Raw genomic sequence first — 19203 nt, forward strand, 5'->3', positions numbered from 1 at the left:
GTATGCTAAGTAATTCATTTATTTGCTAGATAAATATCCGTTGGGTTGCATATTTCTTAGTCATGCCCATTATTGTAGCAAATCTCTCTGGTGTGTATTTTATCTCTGCAAATATATATCTATATTTTAGAATTTACTTTATTGCTGCTAAATAATTTATTTCATCTCAGATAACAGCATAGAAATTGACTGTTAAAGTGTATTGTTCTATGATTTAACTAAGCACTGTTAAAGTTAGTGGCTCATATTGTGGTATTGTGTCGTATCTCATTGTGGTATTTTAATGAAATTCAACTGCGAATAAGGTTAATAAATAAGGTAACTTTTGTGATCTTTGCATAGCATATTATAACAGTTTAAACGTGTATATTTTGATTCAGATCTGGGTTTTTACAAATATATTTCAATGTGTCTATAAATTTTAACTAATATAAAGAATTTAGGAATTTACATTAATTTTATTGTTTGGTATATGCATGTTTATTGGGGGTTTATTTTAAAGGATAATTATTAAATATATTGTGTTATAACTGGACCATATACTGACACTCATACCAACAAGCGGTTTTCCATCAGGCATAGACTCACGTGTACCTCTGAGTATGTAGTTTATGTCATTATCTGCCCCTGTTCCTTTTATTATATTGGGAAGACGGTGATGTCCTTCTGTGAATGACTTGCCAACCACAAATCGGCAATATGGCAAGCATTGAATAAGGGTCGTTCTGACCAGCCTGTGGCAAGACACTTCCTGACCACTGGGCACTCAATGTCATCACTGAGATCTATACTTATCGACCATGTTCCACGCCTCAGACGCGGTGGTGATAGGGCACAAACCCTGCTGCGGTTGGAGGCTAGATGGATTTTCAACTTGAACACAGTCGCACAGAGGGGACTGAATGCCAGTATAGACTTTGGCTATTGCCATCGAAAGTAATAATGACCGTCGGAGTTGTCTGTGTTGTCTCTACCTACTCCTTGATTTATGGAGCTTAACAGCTAGGGGTGTTCAGTTTACCCCTTTATTATGACATATGTGATTTATGATTAATTAGGCATTATGTTACACTATGACAGTGGGTACCTTGATACCGTGGGGTATAGATTGTACCACTGACTGCGTGTTACATGTTTGCTATAGATGTGCTGTTAGGTCTCATTATGGTATTTTGCATATTTTAATATTGTTAACTTTTTATATTAACACTTGTTATGCAGGTGTTATTGTTGATATAATGTACATAGTAACTTTGTATAAATATACATTTTCTGCTGTTTTTTTCTGGTCCAGATTGCATACAACATGCTTAATGTACAGGCTTTTTTGCCTAGTGTTGTGTTTTCCTCATCACCGTGACAACCCATGATGCTGCGGGTGTGTTGGGTTGGTGCAGATTGATGATGTCATTCTCTGGCGCCTTGTGTTGTGGTGCGTGATTTCCCAAGAATCTGGATGAGCATGCATGCAATTTGGTTTTGAAACAGCTGATGAGTGTTAGGTAATTAGGTAGTAGGTATTTAGGTGTGGGTTCTTATGGTGTCCGGAATGTCTTCACAGCCTCCATTGAAAAAGGCTCCTGCGAGAGCCGAAATGTTTGGGTCTAGGAACTTGTTTTGCTTTCTTCTATATAAAGGCTTTATTGCAAAAATTCCTGTGTTTGTGCCTGCTTTGGTTGGCCTCTCAAAGCTGGAGCCAAGCGTGGGGTTTACCAGGACTATATATATATATATATACAACAGAATAAAGCGTGTTGTCACTGATGACTGAAGTCCAGCGAGTGCTTATTTGATCTTTGAAACTATCTATTATACACAGAGCACCCTGGCAGTTGCACATAGATGGTGAGAGTGCACACACCAACCAACAATATACATATATATATATATATATATATATATATATATATATATATATATATATATTTATATACACACACACACACAAGCGCACTCACAGGAACGAACAACCAACTCAATAACATTATTAGCCTGTTCTATGGCGATTTACCACCTAACATAGAATAGGCTAACAATGGTTTTGAGCTGGATGTTCGTTCCTGTGAGTTCGCTTCTCTCTCTATGTATATACAGTATATAAATATATGTTTTTAATGCTTTTGTCTAGGTAATGTAATCCAGATTACAAACAGCTGTTAACCCTGAAGCATCATAGTTCTGATTATCAGCAAGTATATAATTTCACTGCCATCTAATGGCCACCTTTATTTGTGCATTCTTTGCTTTCAATATTAAATGATCTTGCTGTTTAAATTTAACCAGAAATATATGCTGCTGCAAGGTTAATAAAAAACTTTGGCCAAGATTACGAGTTGTGCGTTAGGGTTAAAAAGCAGCGTTAAGAGGTCCTAACGCTGCTTTTTAATGCCTGCTGGTATTACGAGTCTTGCAGATACAGGTGTACCACTCACTTTTTTGGCCAGACTCGGAAATACCGCAAATCCACTTACGTCAATTGTGTATCCTATATTTTCAATGGGACTTGCATAGCACCGGTATTACGAGTCTGACCAAAAGTGAGCGGTAGACCCTCTCCTGTCAAGCCTGGTACCGCATTTAAAAGTCAGTAGTTAAGAGTTTTACACTACAACGCCGTAGCATAAAACTCAACTAAAGTGCTAAAAAGTATACTAACACCCATAAACAACCTATTAACCCCTAAACCGAGGCCCCCCACATCGCAAACACTAAAATAAATATTTTAACCCCTAATCTGCCGAACCGGACATCGCCGACACTATAATAAACATATTAACCCCTAAACCAGCGCACTCCCGCATTGCAAACACTAGTTAAATATTAACCCCTAATCTGCCGTCCCTAACATCGCCGACACCTACCTACATTTATTAACCCCTAATCTGCCGCCCCCAATGTCGCCGCCACTATATTAAAGTTATTAACCCCTAAACCTAAGTCTAACCCTAAACCTAACACCCCCTAACTTAAATATAATTACAATAAATCTAAATAAAATTACTATCATTAACTAAATAATTCCTATTTAAAACTAAATACTTACCTATAAAATAAACCATAAGCTAGCTACAATATAACTAATAGTTACATTGTAGTTATCTTAGGGTTTATTTTTATTTTACAGGCAACTTTGTATTTATTTTAACTAGGTAGAATAGTTACTAAATAGTTATTAACTATTTAATAACTATCTAGTTAAAATAAAGACAAATTTACCTGTCAAATAAAACTTAACCTAAGTTACACTAACACCTAACACTACACTATAATTAAATAAATTAACTAAATTAAATACAATTAATTACAATTAAATAAAATTATCTAAAGTACGAAAAAAGCAAACACTAAATTACAGAAAATAATAAAGAAATTACAAGATTTTTAAACTAATTACACCTACTCTAATCCCCCCTAACAAAATAAAAAAGCCCCCCCCAAAAAAGCCCTACCCTACACTAAATTACAAATAGCCCTTAAAAGGGCCTTTTGCAAGGCATTGCCCCAAAGTAATCAGCTCTTTTACCTGTAAAAAAAAAAGTACAAATCCCCCCCCCCAACATTAAAACCCACCAACCACACAACCAACCCTACTCTAAAACCCACCAAACCCCCCCTTAAAAAAAACTAACACTAACCCCTTGAAGATCACCTTACCAGGAGACATCTTCACCCAACCGGGCAGAATTGGTCCTCCAGACGGGCAGAAGTCTTCATCCAACCGGGCAGAAGTTTTCATCCAGATGGCATCTTCGATCTTCATCCATCCAGCGTGGAGCGGGTCCATCTTCAAGACATCCGACGCGGAGCATCCACTTCTGTCCACGACCGATGACTGAATGAAGGTTCCTTTAAATGATGTCATCCAAGATGGCGTCCCTTCAATTCCGATTGGCTGATAGAATTCTATCAGCCAATCGGAATTAAGATAGAAAAAATCCTATTGGCTGATGCAATCAGCCAAAAGGGTTGAACTTCAATCCTATTGGCTGATCCAATCAGCCAATAGGATTGAGCTGGCATTCTATTGGCTGTTCCAATCAGCCAATAGAATGCCAGTTCAATCCTATTGGCTGATTGCAACAGCCAATAGGATTATTTCTACCTTAATTCCAATTGGCTGATAGAATTCTATCAGCCAATCGGAATTGAAGGGACGCCATATTAGATGATGTCATTTAAAGGAACCTTCATTCATTCGTCTGCCGTGGACAGAAGAGGATGCTCCGCATCGGATGTCTCGAAGATGGACCCACTCCGCGTCGGATGGATGAAGATAGAAGATGCCGTCTGGATGAAGACTTCTGCCCGTCTGGAGGACCACTTCTGCCCAGTTGGATGAAGACTTCTGCCCATCTGGAGGACCACTTCTGCCCGGTTGGGTGAAGACGTCTCCCGGTAAGGTGATCTTCAAGGGGTTGGTGTTAGGTTTTTTTAAGGGGGGATTGGGTGGGTTTTAGAGTAGGGTTGGTTGTGTGGGTGGTGGGTTTTAATGTTGGGGGGATTTGTACTTTTTTTTACAGGTAAAAGAGCTGATTACTTTGGGGCAATGCCCCGCAAAAGGCCCTTTTAAGGGCTATTTGTAATTTACTGTAGGGTAAGGCTTTTTTTTGGGGGGGGGGGCTTTTTTATTTTGTTAGGGGGATTAGAGTAGGTGTAATTTGTTTAAAAATCTTGTAATTTCTTTATTATTTTCTGTAATTTAGTGGATGGGGGTTTCGTACTTTAGATCATTTTATTTAATTGTAATTAATTGTATTTAATTTAGTTAATTTATTTAATTATAGTGTAGTGTTAGGTGTTAGTGTAACTTAGGTTAGGTTTATTTTACAGGTAAATTTGTCTTTATTTTAACTAGGTAGTTATTAAATAGTTAATAACTATTTAATAACTATTCTACCTAGTTAAAATAAATACAAACTTGCCTGTAAAATAAAAATAAGCCCTAAGCTAGATACAATGTAACTATTAGTTATATTGTAGCTAGTTTAGGGTTTATTTTATAGGTAAGTATTCAAGTTTAAATAGGAATAATTTAGTTAATGATAGGAATTTTATTTAGATTTATTTAAATTATATTTAAGTTTAGGGGGTGTTAGGGTTAGACTTAGGTTTAGGGGTTAATATGTTTATTATAGTGGCGGCGACGTTGGGGACGGCAGATTAGGGGTTCATAAGTATAATGTAGGTGGCGGCGGTGTCTGGAGCGGCAGATTAGGGGTTAATAATATAATGCAGGTGGCAGCGATGTTGGAGGCAGCAGATTAGGGGTTAATAAGTGTAATATCAGGGGTGTTTAGACTCGGGGTTCATGTTAGGGTGTTAGGTGTAGACATAACTTTTATTTCCCCATAGGAATCAATGGGGCTGCGTTAGGAGCTTTACGCTGCTTTTTTGCAGGTGTTAGGTTTTTTTCAGTCCGCTCTCCCCCATAGATTCCTATGGGGAAATCATGCACAAGCACGTTTTACCAACTCACCGCTAACGTAAGCAGCGCTGTTATTGAGGTGAGATGTGGAGCTAAATTTTGCTCTACGCTCACTTTTTTGCGGCCAACGCCGGGTTTGTAATAACCCGTAATACCAGTGCTGTCTGTAAGTGAGCGGTGAGGGAAAACTGCTCGCTAGCACCGCACCCCTGTTAACGCAAAACTTGTAATCTAGGCATTCTGAAATAAAAAATAATGAAACTATCATATTGCAAGAAAGTTAAAAAATAAAATATTGTGTTACCCACAGCTGAACAAACATCTTAATCATATATGTATTATTTTATACAAAATTAGTAAATTAAAGATAAGTATTTAACCCCTTGAGATGTGTGTCTAATTCCACCATCCAAAATGTTTCTATTTGCAAGAGAATTTTTTTACGGTCACCCCCTCTCTTTAATGGGGGAATGTGATCAATTGGGCTACATCTTGGATAATGGGTGTTGGAATTTTAAAAAATGTGAGGCTACTGGTTGATCTGATTTTCCTTTCTTATGGAGGATCTATGAACAGCCATCCTTTCTTTAAAGGCACACTCCGTCTTACTGACGTAGGACCACCCACATGGGTATTTAATCAAGCGTACAACAAATTTTGTTTCACAGTTAAGGGCATGTCTAATCTTATATTTCTTTCCACTTTCCACTGCCACTGTGATAAATGTGTCCCCCAAAATTAAACTATTACAGTTAACACAACCATGGCATTTGTTTTCTTGTTTAAAAAAATGTACTTTCTTGTCCTCATACTTATATGGGTCTGCCTGTACCAAGTAATCTTTTAGACTTCTCCCTTTTCTATACGAAAATATTAGGGGTTCTTGTGTAAAAGATTATAATCTCTCTTCCACCTGTAATATTTTCCAGTTATCTAAAACTGTTTTCCTTAACTTCCATGTGTCTGTGGTGTAATCTGTAGTGAAAAACATCCTATTTTTCACACTTCTTGTTGTCCTAGTGTGTGTTTCTTTTATTTCACTCTGTCCATTTTCTAAGACATTTTTAGGGTAACTCCTTTCCTGTAACCTAGCTCTCATCTCTTTTATCGCTCATTCTTTTCTGTCACCATTGATGCTAATCTTTGTGCTCTCAATATTTGTGCTTTTGGCATTGAATTTAGTAGATGCTTTGGATGGAAACTTTCATACTGTACTAAAGTGTTCCTATATATGTATATACATAAATACACATGTATGTATATATATATATATATATATATATATATATATACATACATACAAACACATATTTCCATTATAGCCCTTTCCATTCAAATACCTTTTAACCCTTATATAATTTTTTTTATTTATATCAAATAGTGTTTATATGAGAGTTACACTATTTTAATGTATTTGTGGTGTTTGGTGCATATATTTTTGTAACTCTTCGACTTTGCCAGTCACTTCAATAACAAAATTGACTCCATCAGAAACTAAATCAGCTCTCAACATACTTCCATTCTCTCACCCCCCCCCAAATGCTTGCAATCAACCACAACCCACATGACCATAAACTTAGCTCTTTCTCCCCTGTTACTGAGGAAGAAGTTTCTGCACTTATACTGTGCTCTCACCTCACTACCTGTCCCCTTGACCCTATCCCCCCACAGCTACTTTCCTCCCTCTCTTCTACCCTCACCCCTATACTCACACAAATTTTCAACCTCTTCCTCAGCACCGGTATATTTCCCTCATCTCTCAAACATGCACTGGTCACACCTATCCTCAAAAAACCTTCCCTTGATCCAACCTCCCCATCCAACTACTGCCCTATTTCCCTCCTCCCTCTTGCCTCAAAGCTTCTCGAAAAGCTAGTATATGCACACCTATCTCATTTCCTTACAATAAACTCCTTCCTTGACCCACTGCAATCTGGATTTTGTCCCAATCATTCCACAGAGACAGCAATCGTTAAGTTTACCAACGACCTACTTACAGCAAAATCAAAAGGCCACTTCTCTCTGCTTATCCTACTTGATCTGTCCTCAGCCTTTGATGCTGTTGACCACCCTCTTTTGCTCCAAACCCTTTAATCCTTCGGCATTTGTGACACAGCCCTCTCATGGTTCTCTTCCTACCTGTCAAACTGTATCTTTAGTGTAGCCTTCTCTGGGGCCTCCTCTATCCCATCACCACTTTCTGTCGGGGTACCGCAAGGCTCTGTCCTTGGCCCCCTTCTCTTCTCAATCTACACATCATCATTAGGTTCCCTAATTAAGTCCCACAGTTTCTTATATCATTTGTATGCCAACGACACCCAAATCTACTTCTCTGCACCAGACCTATCTCCTTCTTTGCTAACCTGTGTCACTAACTGTCTTTCTCACATCTCTTCCTGGATGTCCTCTCACTACCTCAAGCTAAATCTCTCCAAAACTGAGCTCCTTATTTCCCCCCCTTCTTCCAAAATCTCCACCCCCAATCTCTCTATAACTGTTGAGAACTCCACCATTACCCCTACCTCGCATGTCCGATGTCTTGGGGTCACATTTGGCTCAGATCTTTCTTTCACTCCTCAGATTCAGTCCTTGGCTAAAGCCTGCCACTTCCACCTTAAAAACATCTATAAAATGAGACATTTCCTTACACAAGACACAACTAAGATTTTAATCCACTCTCTCATCCTTTCCCGCCTCAATTACTGCAACTCTGTCCTCTCTGGTCTCCCCAGCTGCTGCCTAGCTACTTTACATTCCATAATGAATGCCTCTGCCAGGCTCATCTTCCTTACACGTCACTCTTCATCTGCTGCACCTCTCTGCCAATCTTTTCACTGGCTTCCTCTTGCCTCTAGGATTAAACACAAAACGTGCACTCTGACATACAAATTCCTCAACTGCACTGCTCCCTCCTATATCTCAGACCTTGTCTCCATATACTCTCCCTCCCGTCCCCTTCGCTCTGCTCATGACCTCCTACTCTCCTCCTCTCTTGTCACATCCTCTACTCTAGTTTTGAAATCTTCAAGCACTCCCTAAAGACTCTACTGTTCAGGGATGCATACAACCTACACTAACCTTTCTTTATACCAGTTCCTCTCCTTCATTGCTATCCCCTGAACCCCCTTAACGTGTAAACCTAAGAGTCCAGCTGTTTGTAGATCACCTTCTTAGACTCTTGGCAGGGCCCTCTACCCATTTAATCCCTATAAATGTTTTGTTGTACTCCGCCTTTGTTTATAGCGCTGCAGAATCTGTTGGCGCTCTACAAATAACCGATAATAATAATAATAATAATAACTCTTACTCTTTACGCTAGGTCTCCACTTGCGCAAACCCGTTGAATGCTAAATTGGTTTGCACTCGAGCGAATGTGTTTACTTTTAACTTGTAATATGCACACAAGTTAGCACAGTCGCGATATTGCTTATCGCAACTCAAACTAACAATAGAGCACCACTTGTTATCCGGCCCTTGGAAAGAAGGCCCTTAGGAAAGAACATACGTTTAGGTTTAAATCTACATTCAATAAAGAAATATGGCCATAATTGGGGAACTGAAGAGTATCCTCTCTATACTTAGTAACAGCACTTCCGCGAAAATGGTTTCACACATGAGATCAAACAGATGCTATAACACTGTATTGTAATACCCAGTTTATGGGGAGCGTTTGATGCTATAACACTGTATTGTAATACCCAGTTTATGGGGAGCGTTTGATGCTATAACACTGTATTGTAATACCCAGTTTATGGGGGCATTTGATGCTATAACACTGTATTGTAATACCCAGTTTATGGGGAGCGTTTGATGCTATAACACTGTATTGTAATACCCAGTTTATGGGGAGCGTTTGATGCTATAACACTGTAATACCCAGTTTATGGGGAGCGCTTGATGCTATAACACTGTATTGTAATACCCAGTTTATGGGGAGCGCTTGATGCTATAACACTGTATTGTAATACCCAGTTTATGGGGAGCGTTTGATGCTATAACACTGTATTGTAATACCCAGTTTATGGGGAGCGTTTGATGCTATAACACTGTATTGTAATACCCAGTTTATGGGGAGCGTTTGATGCTATAACACTGTATTGTAATACCCAGTTTATGGGGAGCGTTTGATGCTATAACACTGTATTGTAATACCCAGTTGATGGGGAGCGTTTGATGCTATAACACTGTATTGTAATACCCAGTTTATGGGGAGCGTTTGATGCTATAACACTGTATTGTAATACCCAGTTTATGGGGAGCGTTTGATGCTATAACACTGTATTGTAATACCCAGTTTATGGGGAGCGTTTGATGCTATAACACTGTATTGTAATACCCAGTTTATGGGGAGCGTTTGATGCTATAACACTGTATTGTAATACCCAGTTTATGGGGAGCGTTTGATGCTATAACACTGTATTGTAATACCCAGTTTATGGGGAGCGTTTGATGCTATAACACTGTATTGTAATACCCAGTTTATGGGGAGCGTTTGATGCTATAACACTGTATTGTAATACCCAGTTTATGGGGAGCGTTTGATGCTATAACACTGTATTGTAATACCCAGTTTATGGGGAGCGCTTGATGCTATAACACTGTATTGTAATACCCAGTTTATGGGGAGCGTTTGATGCTATAACACTGTATTGTAATACCCAGTTTATGGGGAGCGTTTGATGCTATAACACTGTATTGTAATACCCAGTTTATGGGGAGCGTTTGATGCTATAACACTGTATTGTAATACCCAGTTTATGGGGAGCGTTTGATGCTATAACACTGTATTGTAATAACCAGTTTATGGGGGGGCATTTGATGTTATACCACTGTATTGTAATACCCAGTTTATGGGGGGCATTTGCTGCTATAACACTGTATTAGAATACCCAGTTTATGGGGGCATTTGATGCTATAACACTGTATTGTAATACCCAGTTTATGGGGGGCATTTGATGCTATAACACTGTATTGTAATACCTAGTTTATGGGGGCATTTGATGCTATAACACTGTATTGTAATACCCAGTTTATGGGGAGCGTTTGATGCTATAACACTGTATTGTAATACCCAGTTTATGGGGAGCGTTTGATGCTATAACACTGTATTGTAATACCCAGTTTATTGGGGGCATTTGATGCTATAACACTGTATTGTAATACCCAGTTTATGGGGGCATTTGATGCTATAACACTGTATTGTAATACCCAGTTTATGGGGAGCGTTTGATGCTATAACACTGTATTGTAATACCCAGTTTATGGGGAGCATTTGATGCTATAACACTGTATTGTAATACTCAGTTTATGGGGGGCATTTGATGCTATAACACTGTATTGCAATACCCAGTTTATGGGGAGCGTTTGATGCTATAACACTGTATTGTAATACCCAGTTTATGGGGAGCGTTTGATGCTATAACACTGTATTGTAATACCCAGTTTATGGGGAGCGTTTGATGCTATAACACTGTATTGTAATACCCAGTTTATGGGGGAGCGTTTGATGCTATAACACTGTATTGTAATACCCAGTTTATGGGGAGCGTTTGATGCTATAACACTGTATTGTAATACCCAGTTTATGGGGAGCGTTTGATGCTATAACACTGTATTGTAATACCCAGTTTATGGGGAGCGTTTGATGCTATAACACTGTATTGTAATACCCAGTTTATGGGGAGCGTTTGATGCTATAACACTATATTGTAATACCCAGTTTATGGGGAGCGTTTGATGCTATAACACTGTATTGTAATACCCAGTTTATGGGGAGCGTTTGATGCTATAACACTGTATTGTAATACCCAGTTTATGGGGAGCGTTTGATGCTATAACACTGTATTGTAATACCCAGTTTATGGGGAGCGTTTGATGCTATAACACTGTATTGTAATACCCAGTTTATGGGGAGCGTTTGATGCTATAACACTGTATTGTAATACCCAGTTTATGGGGAGCGTTTGATGCTATAACACTGTATTGTAATACCCAGTTTATGGGGGGGCATTTGATGTTATACCACTGTATTGTAATACCCAGTTTATGGGGGGCATTTGCTGCTATAACACTGTATTAGAATACCCAGTTTATGGGGGCATTTGATGCTATAACACTGTATTGTAATACCCAGTTTATGGGGGGCATTTGATGCTATAACACTGTATTGTAATACCTAGTTTATGGGGGCATTTGATGCTATAACACTGTATTGTAATACCCAGTTTATGGGGAGCGTTTGATGCTATAACACTGTATTGTAATACCCAGTTTATGGGGAGCGTTTGATGCTATAACACTGTATTGTAATACCCAGTTTATTGGGGGCATTTGATGCTATAACACTGTATTGTAATACCCAGTTTATGGGGGCATTTGATGCTATAACACTGTATTGTAATACCCAGTTTATGGGGAGCGTTTGATGCTATAACACTGTATTGTAATACCCAGTTTATGGGGAGCATTTGATGCTATAACACTGTATTGTAATACTCAGTTTATGGGGGGCATTTGATGCTATAACACTGTATTGCAATACCCAGTTTATGGGGAGCGTTTGATGCTATAACACTGTATTGTAATACCCAGTTTATGGGGAGCGTTTGATGCTATAACACTGTATTGTAATACCCAGTTTATGGGGAGCGTTTGATGCTATAACACTGTATTGTAATACCCAGTTTATGGGGGAGCGTTTGATGCTATAACACTGTATTGTAATACCCAGTTTATGGGGAGCGTTTGATGCTATAACACTGTATTGTAATACCCAGTTTATGGGGAGCGTTTGATGCTATAACACTGTATTGTAATACCCAGTTTATGGGGAGCGTTTGATGCTATAACACTGTATTGTAATACCCAGTTTATGGGGAGCGTTTGATGCTATAACACTATATTGTAATACCCAGTTTATGGGGAGCGTTTGATGCTATAACACTGTATTGTAATACCCAGTTTATGGGGAGCGTTTGATGCTATAACACTGTATTGTAATACCCAGTTTATGGGGAGCGTTTGATGCTATAACACTGTATTGTAACACCCAGTTTATGGGGAGCGTTTGATGCTATAACACTGTATTGTAATACCCAGTTTATGGGGAGCGTTTGATGCTATAACACTATATTGTAATACCCAGTTTATGGGGGCATTTGATGCTATAACACTATATTGTAATACCCAGTTTATGGGGAGCGTTTGATGCTATAACACTGTATTGTAATACCCAGTTTATGGGGAGCGTTTGATGCTATAACACTGTATTGTAATACCCAGTTTATGGGGAGCATTTGATGCTATAACACTGTATTGTAATACCGAGTTTATGGGGAGCGTTTGCTGCTATAACACTATATTGTAATACCCAGTTTATGGGGAGCGTTTGATGCTATAACACTGTATTGTAATACCCAGTTTATGGGGGAGCGTTTGATGCTATAACACTGTATTGTAATACCCAGTTCATGGGGAGCGTTTGATGCTATAACACTGTATTGTAATACCCAGTTTATGGGGGGGCATTTGATGTTATACCACTGTATTGTAATACCCAGTTTATGGGGGGCATTTGATGCTATAACACTGTATTGTAATACCCAGTTTATGGGGGGCATTTGATGCTATAATACTGTATTGTAATACCCAGTTTATGGGGAGCGTTTGATGCTATAACACTGTATTGTAATACCCAGTTTATGGGGAGCGTTTGATGCTATAACACTGTATTGTAATACCCAGTTTATGGGGAGCGTTTGATGCTATAACACTATATTGTAATACCCAGTTTATGGGGAGCGTTTGATGCTATAACACTGTATTGTAATACCCAGTTTATGGGGAGCGTTTCATGCTATAACACTGTATTGTAATACCCAGTTTATGGGGAGCGTTTCATGCTATAACACTGTATTGTAATACCCAGTTTATGGGGAGCGTTTGATGCTATAACACTGTATTGTAATACCCAGTTTATGGGGGCATTTGATGCTATAACACTGTATTGTAATACCCAGTTTATGGGGGGCATTTGATGCTATAACACTGTATTGTAATACCCAGTTTATGGGGAGCGTTTGATGCTATAACACTGTATTGTAATACCCAGTTTATGGGGGGGCATTTGATGCTATAACACTGTATTGTAATACCCAGTTTATGAGGGGGCATTTGATGCTATAACACTGTATTGTAATACCCAGTTTATGGGGAGCGTTTGATGCTATAACACTGTATTGTAATACCCAGTTTATGGGGAGCGTTTGATGCTATAACACTATATTGTAATACCCAGTTTATGGAGTGGCGTTTGATGCTATAACACTGTATTGTAATACCCAGTTTATGGGGGGCATTTGATGCTATAACACTGTATTGTAATACCCAGTTTATGGGGGCATTTGATGCTATAACACTGTATTGTAATACCCAGTTTATGGGGGCATTTGATGCTATAACACTGTATTGTAATACCCAGTTTATGGGGGGGAGGGCGTTTGATGCTATAACACTGTATTGTAATACCCAGTTTATGGGGGGGGGCGTTTGATGCTATAACACTGTATTGTAATACCCAGTTTATGGGGGGGGGGCGTTTGATGCTATAACACTGTATTGTAATACCCAGTTTATGGGGGGGGGCGTTTGATGCTATAACACTGTATTGTAATACCCAGTTTATGGGGGGGGGGCGTTTGATGCTATAACACTGTATTGTAATACCCAGTTTATGGGGGGGGGGGCGTTTTATGCTATAACACTGTATTGTAATACCCAGTTTATGGGGGGGGGGCGTTTGATGCTATAACACTGTATTGTAATACCCCGTTTATGGGGGCACTGAACTTTAATTGGGCAACCAGTTAGACACTAGCATTTCAGTTTTTTTGTAAGTTTCAGTGAGAACAGAAAGATAGCTTTTACAAATGGTTTTCCCAATTGAACATATTTTTATGATAGGCTGATCAAATAAAGAAAGATTAACATACAGTGGGTATTGAAAAGAATCACCCCCTTGAAAATAATCACATTTTGTTTCTATGCAGCCGGAAATAAAGACAGACACAGTTTTTGTTTATCCAGTTGTAATTACTCAGTGCAACTTATAGCATCTAAGTGAAAGATACAGCACCAACATGTCAGGCAAAAATAAAGACAATTCAAAAACATAATCATTGACTTGGAAAAAGGATCACCCCCTTGTGTCAGTATTTTGTGGAACCACCTTTTGCTTGCATTACAGCCTTTAGTCTGTTGGGATATGTCTCTACTAACTTTGCACATCTAGACTGTGCAATATTTGCCTTCTCTTCTTTGCAGAACTGCTCCAGTTCTGTTACATTTGATGGTGACCATTTGTGGACTGCAGTCTTCAAGTCATGCTACAGATACTCAATGAGATTTTATGTCTGGGCTCTGACTAGGCCATGCAAGGACATTCACCTTTTTCTCCTTCAACCACTGTGTGGTCATTTCTGCTGTGTTCTTTGGGTCATTGTCATGTTGGAAGGTAAACCTTCTTCCCATTGACAATTTCCTGGCAGAGGGCAGCAGATTTTCCTCAAGAATTTGATGGTATTTTGCCCCATCCATTATTCCTTCTATCCTGACAAGAGCTCCGGTGCCTGCTACAGAGAAACACCCCCATAACAGGATATTACCACTTCCATGCTTTACTGTAGGTATGGTGTTATTGGATGGTGAGCTGTATTGGATTTCCTCCAGACTTATCGTTTGGTGTTGGGGCCAAATAATGAAATTTTAGCCTCATCTGACCATTAGACATTTTTCTATGTGGCCTCAGAATCTCATAGGTGTGTTATGGCAAAGCTCAGTCGTGACTGCATGTGACCTTTCTTGAGGAGTGCCTTTTTTCTTGCAACCCTCCCATACATTTTTGAAGAATTTGTGATATTGTTGTCACATGCACACAATGACCACTCTTTGTCATACATTTCTGCAACTGCTTCAGAGTTGTTGTGGGCCTCTTGGTAGCCTCTCTGACCAGTTTCCTCCTGACTCTTTCATCCAGTTTGGAGCAACGTCCTGATCCAGAGAGGGTCTGTGTTGTATCAAATACCTTCCACTTCACTGTGCTTCTAGGAATTGATAAAGCCTTTGATATTTTCTTGTATCCATCTCCTGACATGTGCCTTTGAACAACATTATCCCCAAGATCTTTTGACAGTGCCTTGCCATCCGTAGTTGATTATTTGCTTCAGTTGCACTACCAGGGACTGAGATGCCTTAGGAAAGCTCTTTTCATGCTGAGCTAATCAATATGCCCACAGCTGATCACAATTGAAGGTCAAATGGCTTTGTGTCTGCTGTTGAGAAGGTGATTATACCTGATTGAGTTTACAAGTAATTTTAGGAGGGGTGATCCTTTTTCCAACTCAGTGATTCTGTTTTTCAATTGTTTTTATTTTTGCCTGACATGTTGGAGTTATGTCTTTCACTTGGATGCTATAAGTTGCACTGAGTAATTACAACTGGATAAACAAAAACTGTGTCTGACTTTATTTCAGGCTGCAAAGCAACAAAATGCAATTATTTTCAAGGGGGTGATTCTTTTCAATACCCACTGTATGTATTTTGGGACATCCAGTAGATACATTTATTATTTATGTATAAAAAGTAGTACAGAAATAATTCCCCAAGTATTACAGTATATAAGGAATACTTGTTATATCCTCATTATATGGCAGTTTATACCTTTTAATTCAGTAATGTTTGCACATTCTGTGTACAAAATATTGTTTGGAATTTCAGACCTGAACATGCAAAGTTGAGACCCATTTCCTTTGCAACAGTTTTTCTTACCTGGCTTACATAGATTGAATTCTAAAGCCCCTCCAGAGTTCAGAAGTTTTTGTACTATGGATTTTGCTAACATGTATGGTGCAAAGAGAACTGGGCGCCTCTTCTCACAGTGGTATGGTCGCACCAAGCTGTATGGAATCAAGTTAAGACTCTTTTTGATATCACTGTCAGAATCCAGATCTATTGACAAAAAATAAATAAATTATTCCTACTGCAAAAAGGGGAAACATAAGCAAAGTATCATGCACAGCTTCATATTATAACGGTGCCTAGGCAAGCAATAACTAGTATGCAGGATAGTGTTTTGCTTATACCAGGCATTAAATTAGTATGAAGGATAGACTTATGCTCATCCCTAGCATTTATTAGTATGTAGGATAGTCTTATGCTCATCCCTAGCATTTATTAGTATGAAGGATAGTCTTATGCTTATCCCAAGCATTCATTAGTACGTAGGATAGTCTTATGCTTATCCCAAGCATTCATTAGTACATAAGATAGTCTTATGCTCATCCCTAGCATTTATTAGTACATAGGATAGTCTTATGCTCATCCCTAGCATTTATTAGTATGAAGGATAGTCTTATGCTTATCCCAAGCATTCATTAGTACGTAGGATAGTCTTATGCTTATCCCAAGCATTCATTAGTACGTAGGATAGTCTTATGCTTATCCCAAGCATTCATTAGTACGTAGGATAGTCTTATGCTTATCCCAAGCATTCATTAGTACGTAGGATAGTCTTATGCTTATCCCTAGCATGAATTAGTATGTAGAATAGTCTTATACTTATCCCACGCTTTAATTAGTATGCAGGATAGTCTTATGCTTATCCCTAGCATTAATTAGTATGTAGGATAGTCTTATGCTTATCCCAAGCATTCATTAGTACGTAGGATAGTCTTATGCTTATCCCAAGCATTCATTAGTATGTAGGATAGTCTTATGCTTATCCCAAGCATTCATTAGTATGTAGGATAGTCTTATGTTTATCCCTAGCATTTATTAGTATGTAGGATAGTCTTATGCTTATCCCTAGCATTTATTAGTATGTAGGATAGTCTTATGCTTATCCCTAGCATTTATTAGTATGTAGGATAGTCTTATGCTTATACCAAGCATTTATTAGCATGTAGGATAGTCTTATGCTTATCCCAAGCATTCATTAGTATGTAGGATAGTCTTATGCTTATCCCTAGCATTTATTAGTATGTAGGATAGTCTTATGCTTATCCCTAGCATTTATTAGTACTTAGGATAGTCTTATGCTTATCCCAAGCATTAATTAGCACGTAGGATAGTCTTATGCTTATCCCTAGCATGAATTAGTATGTAGAATAGTCTTATACTTATCCCAAGCTTTAATTAGTACGCAGGATAGTCTTATGCTTATCCTTAGCATTAATTAGTACGTAGGATAGTCTTATGCTTATCCCAAGCCTTCATTAGTACGTAGGATAGTCTTATGCTCATCCCTAGCATTTATTAGTATGAAGGATAGTCTTATGCTTATCCCAAGCATTCATTAGTACGTAGGATAGTCTTATGCTTATCCCAAGCATTCATTAGTACGTAGGATAGTCTTATGCTTATCCCAAGCATTCATTAGTACGTAGGATAGTCTTATGCTTATCCCAAGCATTCATTAGTACGTAGGATAGTCTTATGCTTATCCCTAGCATGAATTAGTATGTAGAATAGTCTTATACTTATCCCACGCTTTAATTAGTATGCAGGATAGTCTTATGCTTATCCCTAGCATTAATTAGTATGTAGGATAGTCTTATGCTTATCCCAAGCATTCATTAGTACGTAGGATAGTCTTATGCTTATCCCAAGCATTCATTAGTATGTAGGATAGTCTTATGCTTATCCCAAGCATTCATTAGTATGTAGGATAGTCTTATGTTTATCCCTAGCATTTATTAGTATGTAGGATAGTCTTATGCTTATCCCTAGCATTTATTAGTATGTAGGATAGTCTTATGCTTATCCCTAGCATTTATTAGTATGTAGGATAGTCTTATGCTTATACCAAGCATTTATTAGCATGTAGGATAGTCTTATGCTTATCCCAAGCATTCATTAGTATGTAGGATAGTCTTATGCTTATCCCTAGCATTTATTAGTATGTAGGATAGTCTTATGCTTATCCCTAGCATTTATTAGTACTTAGGATAGTCTTATGCTTATCCCAAGCATTAATTAGCACGTAGGATAGTCTTATGCTTATCCCTAGCATGAATTAGTATGTAGAATAGTCTTATACTTATCCCAAGCTTTAATTAGTATGCAGGATAGTCTTATGCTTATCCTTAGCATTAATTAGTACGTAGGATAGTCTTATGCTTATCCCAAGCCTTCATTAGTACGTAGGATAGTCTTATGCTTATCCCAAGCATTCATTAGTATGTAGGATAGTCTTATGCTTATCCCAAGCATTCATTAGTATGTAGGATAGTCTTATGCTTATCCCAAGCATTCATTAGTATGTAGAATAGTCTTATGCTTATCCCAAGCATTCATTAGTATGTAGGATAGTCTTATGCTTATCCCAAGCATTCATTAGTATGTAGGATAGTCTTATGCTTATCCCTAGCATTCATTAGTACATAGGATAGTCTTATGCTTATCCCAAGCATTCATTAGTATGTAGAATAGTCTTATGCTTATCCCAAGCATTCAATAGTATGTAGGATAGTCATGCTTATCCCAAGCATTCATTAGTATGTAGAATAGTCTTATGCTTATCCCTAGCATTTATTAGTACTTAGGATAGTCTTATGCTTATCCCTAGCATGAATTAGTATGTAGGATAGTCTTATGCTTATCCCTAGCATTTATTAGTACTTAGGATAGTCTTATGCTTATCCCTAGCATGAATTAGTATGTAGGATAGTCTTATGCTTATCCCTAGCATTTATTAGTACTTAGGATAGTCTTATGCTTATCCC

At 38.3% G+C, this 19203-nt stretch overlaps 1 protein-coding gene across 1 annotated transcript in view; it reads right to left on the reverse strand.

Moving 5' to 3' along the window:
• Positions 1 to 19203, reverse strand: part of CARD11 (caspase recruitment domain family member 11) — a 1057928-nt gene that overhangs the window by 88972 nt on the left and 949753 nt on the right. Inside the window, exon 22 of the mRNA XM_053696753.1 lies at positions 16250 to 16429. Coding sequence (XP_053552728.1) covers positions 16250 to 16429 — 180 coding nt within the window. The remainder of the gene's footprint in view (positions 1 to 16249; positions 16430 to 19203) is intronic.

This window comes from Bombina bombina, unplaced genomic scaffold, assembly GCF_027579735.1.
Source record: "Bombina bombina isolate aBomBom1 unplaced genomic scaffold, aBomBom1.pri scaffold_78_1, whole genome shotgun sequence".
NCBI classification, from domain to species: Eukaryota; Metazoa; Chordata; class Amphibia; order Anura; family Bombinatoridae; genus Bombina; species Bombina bombina.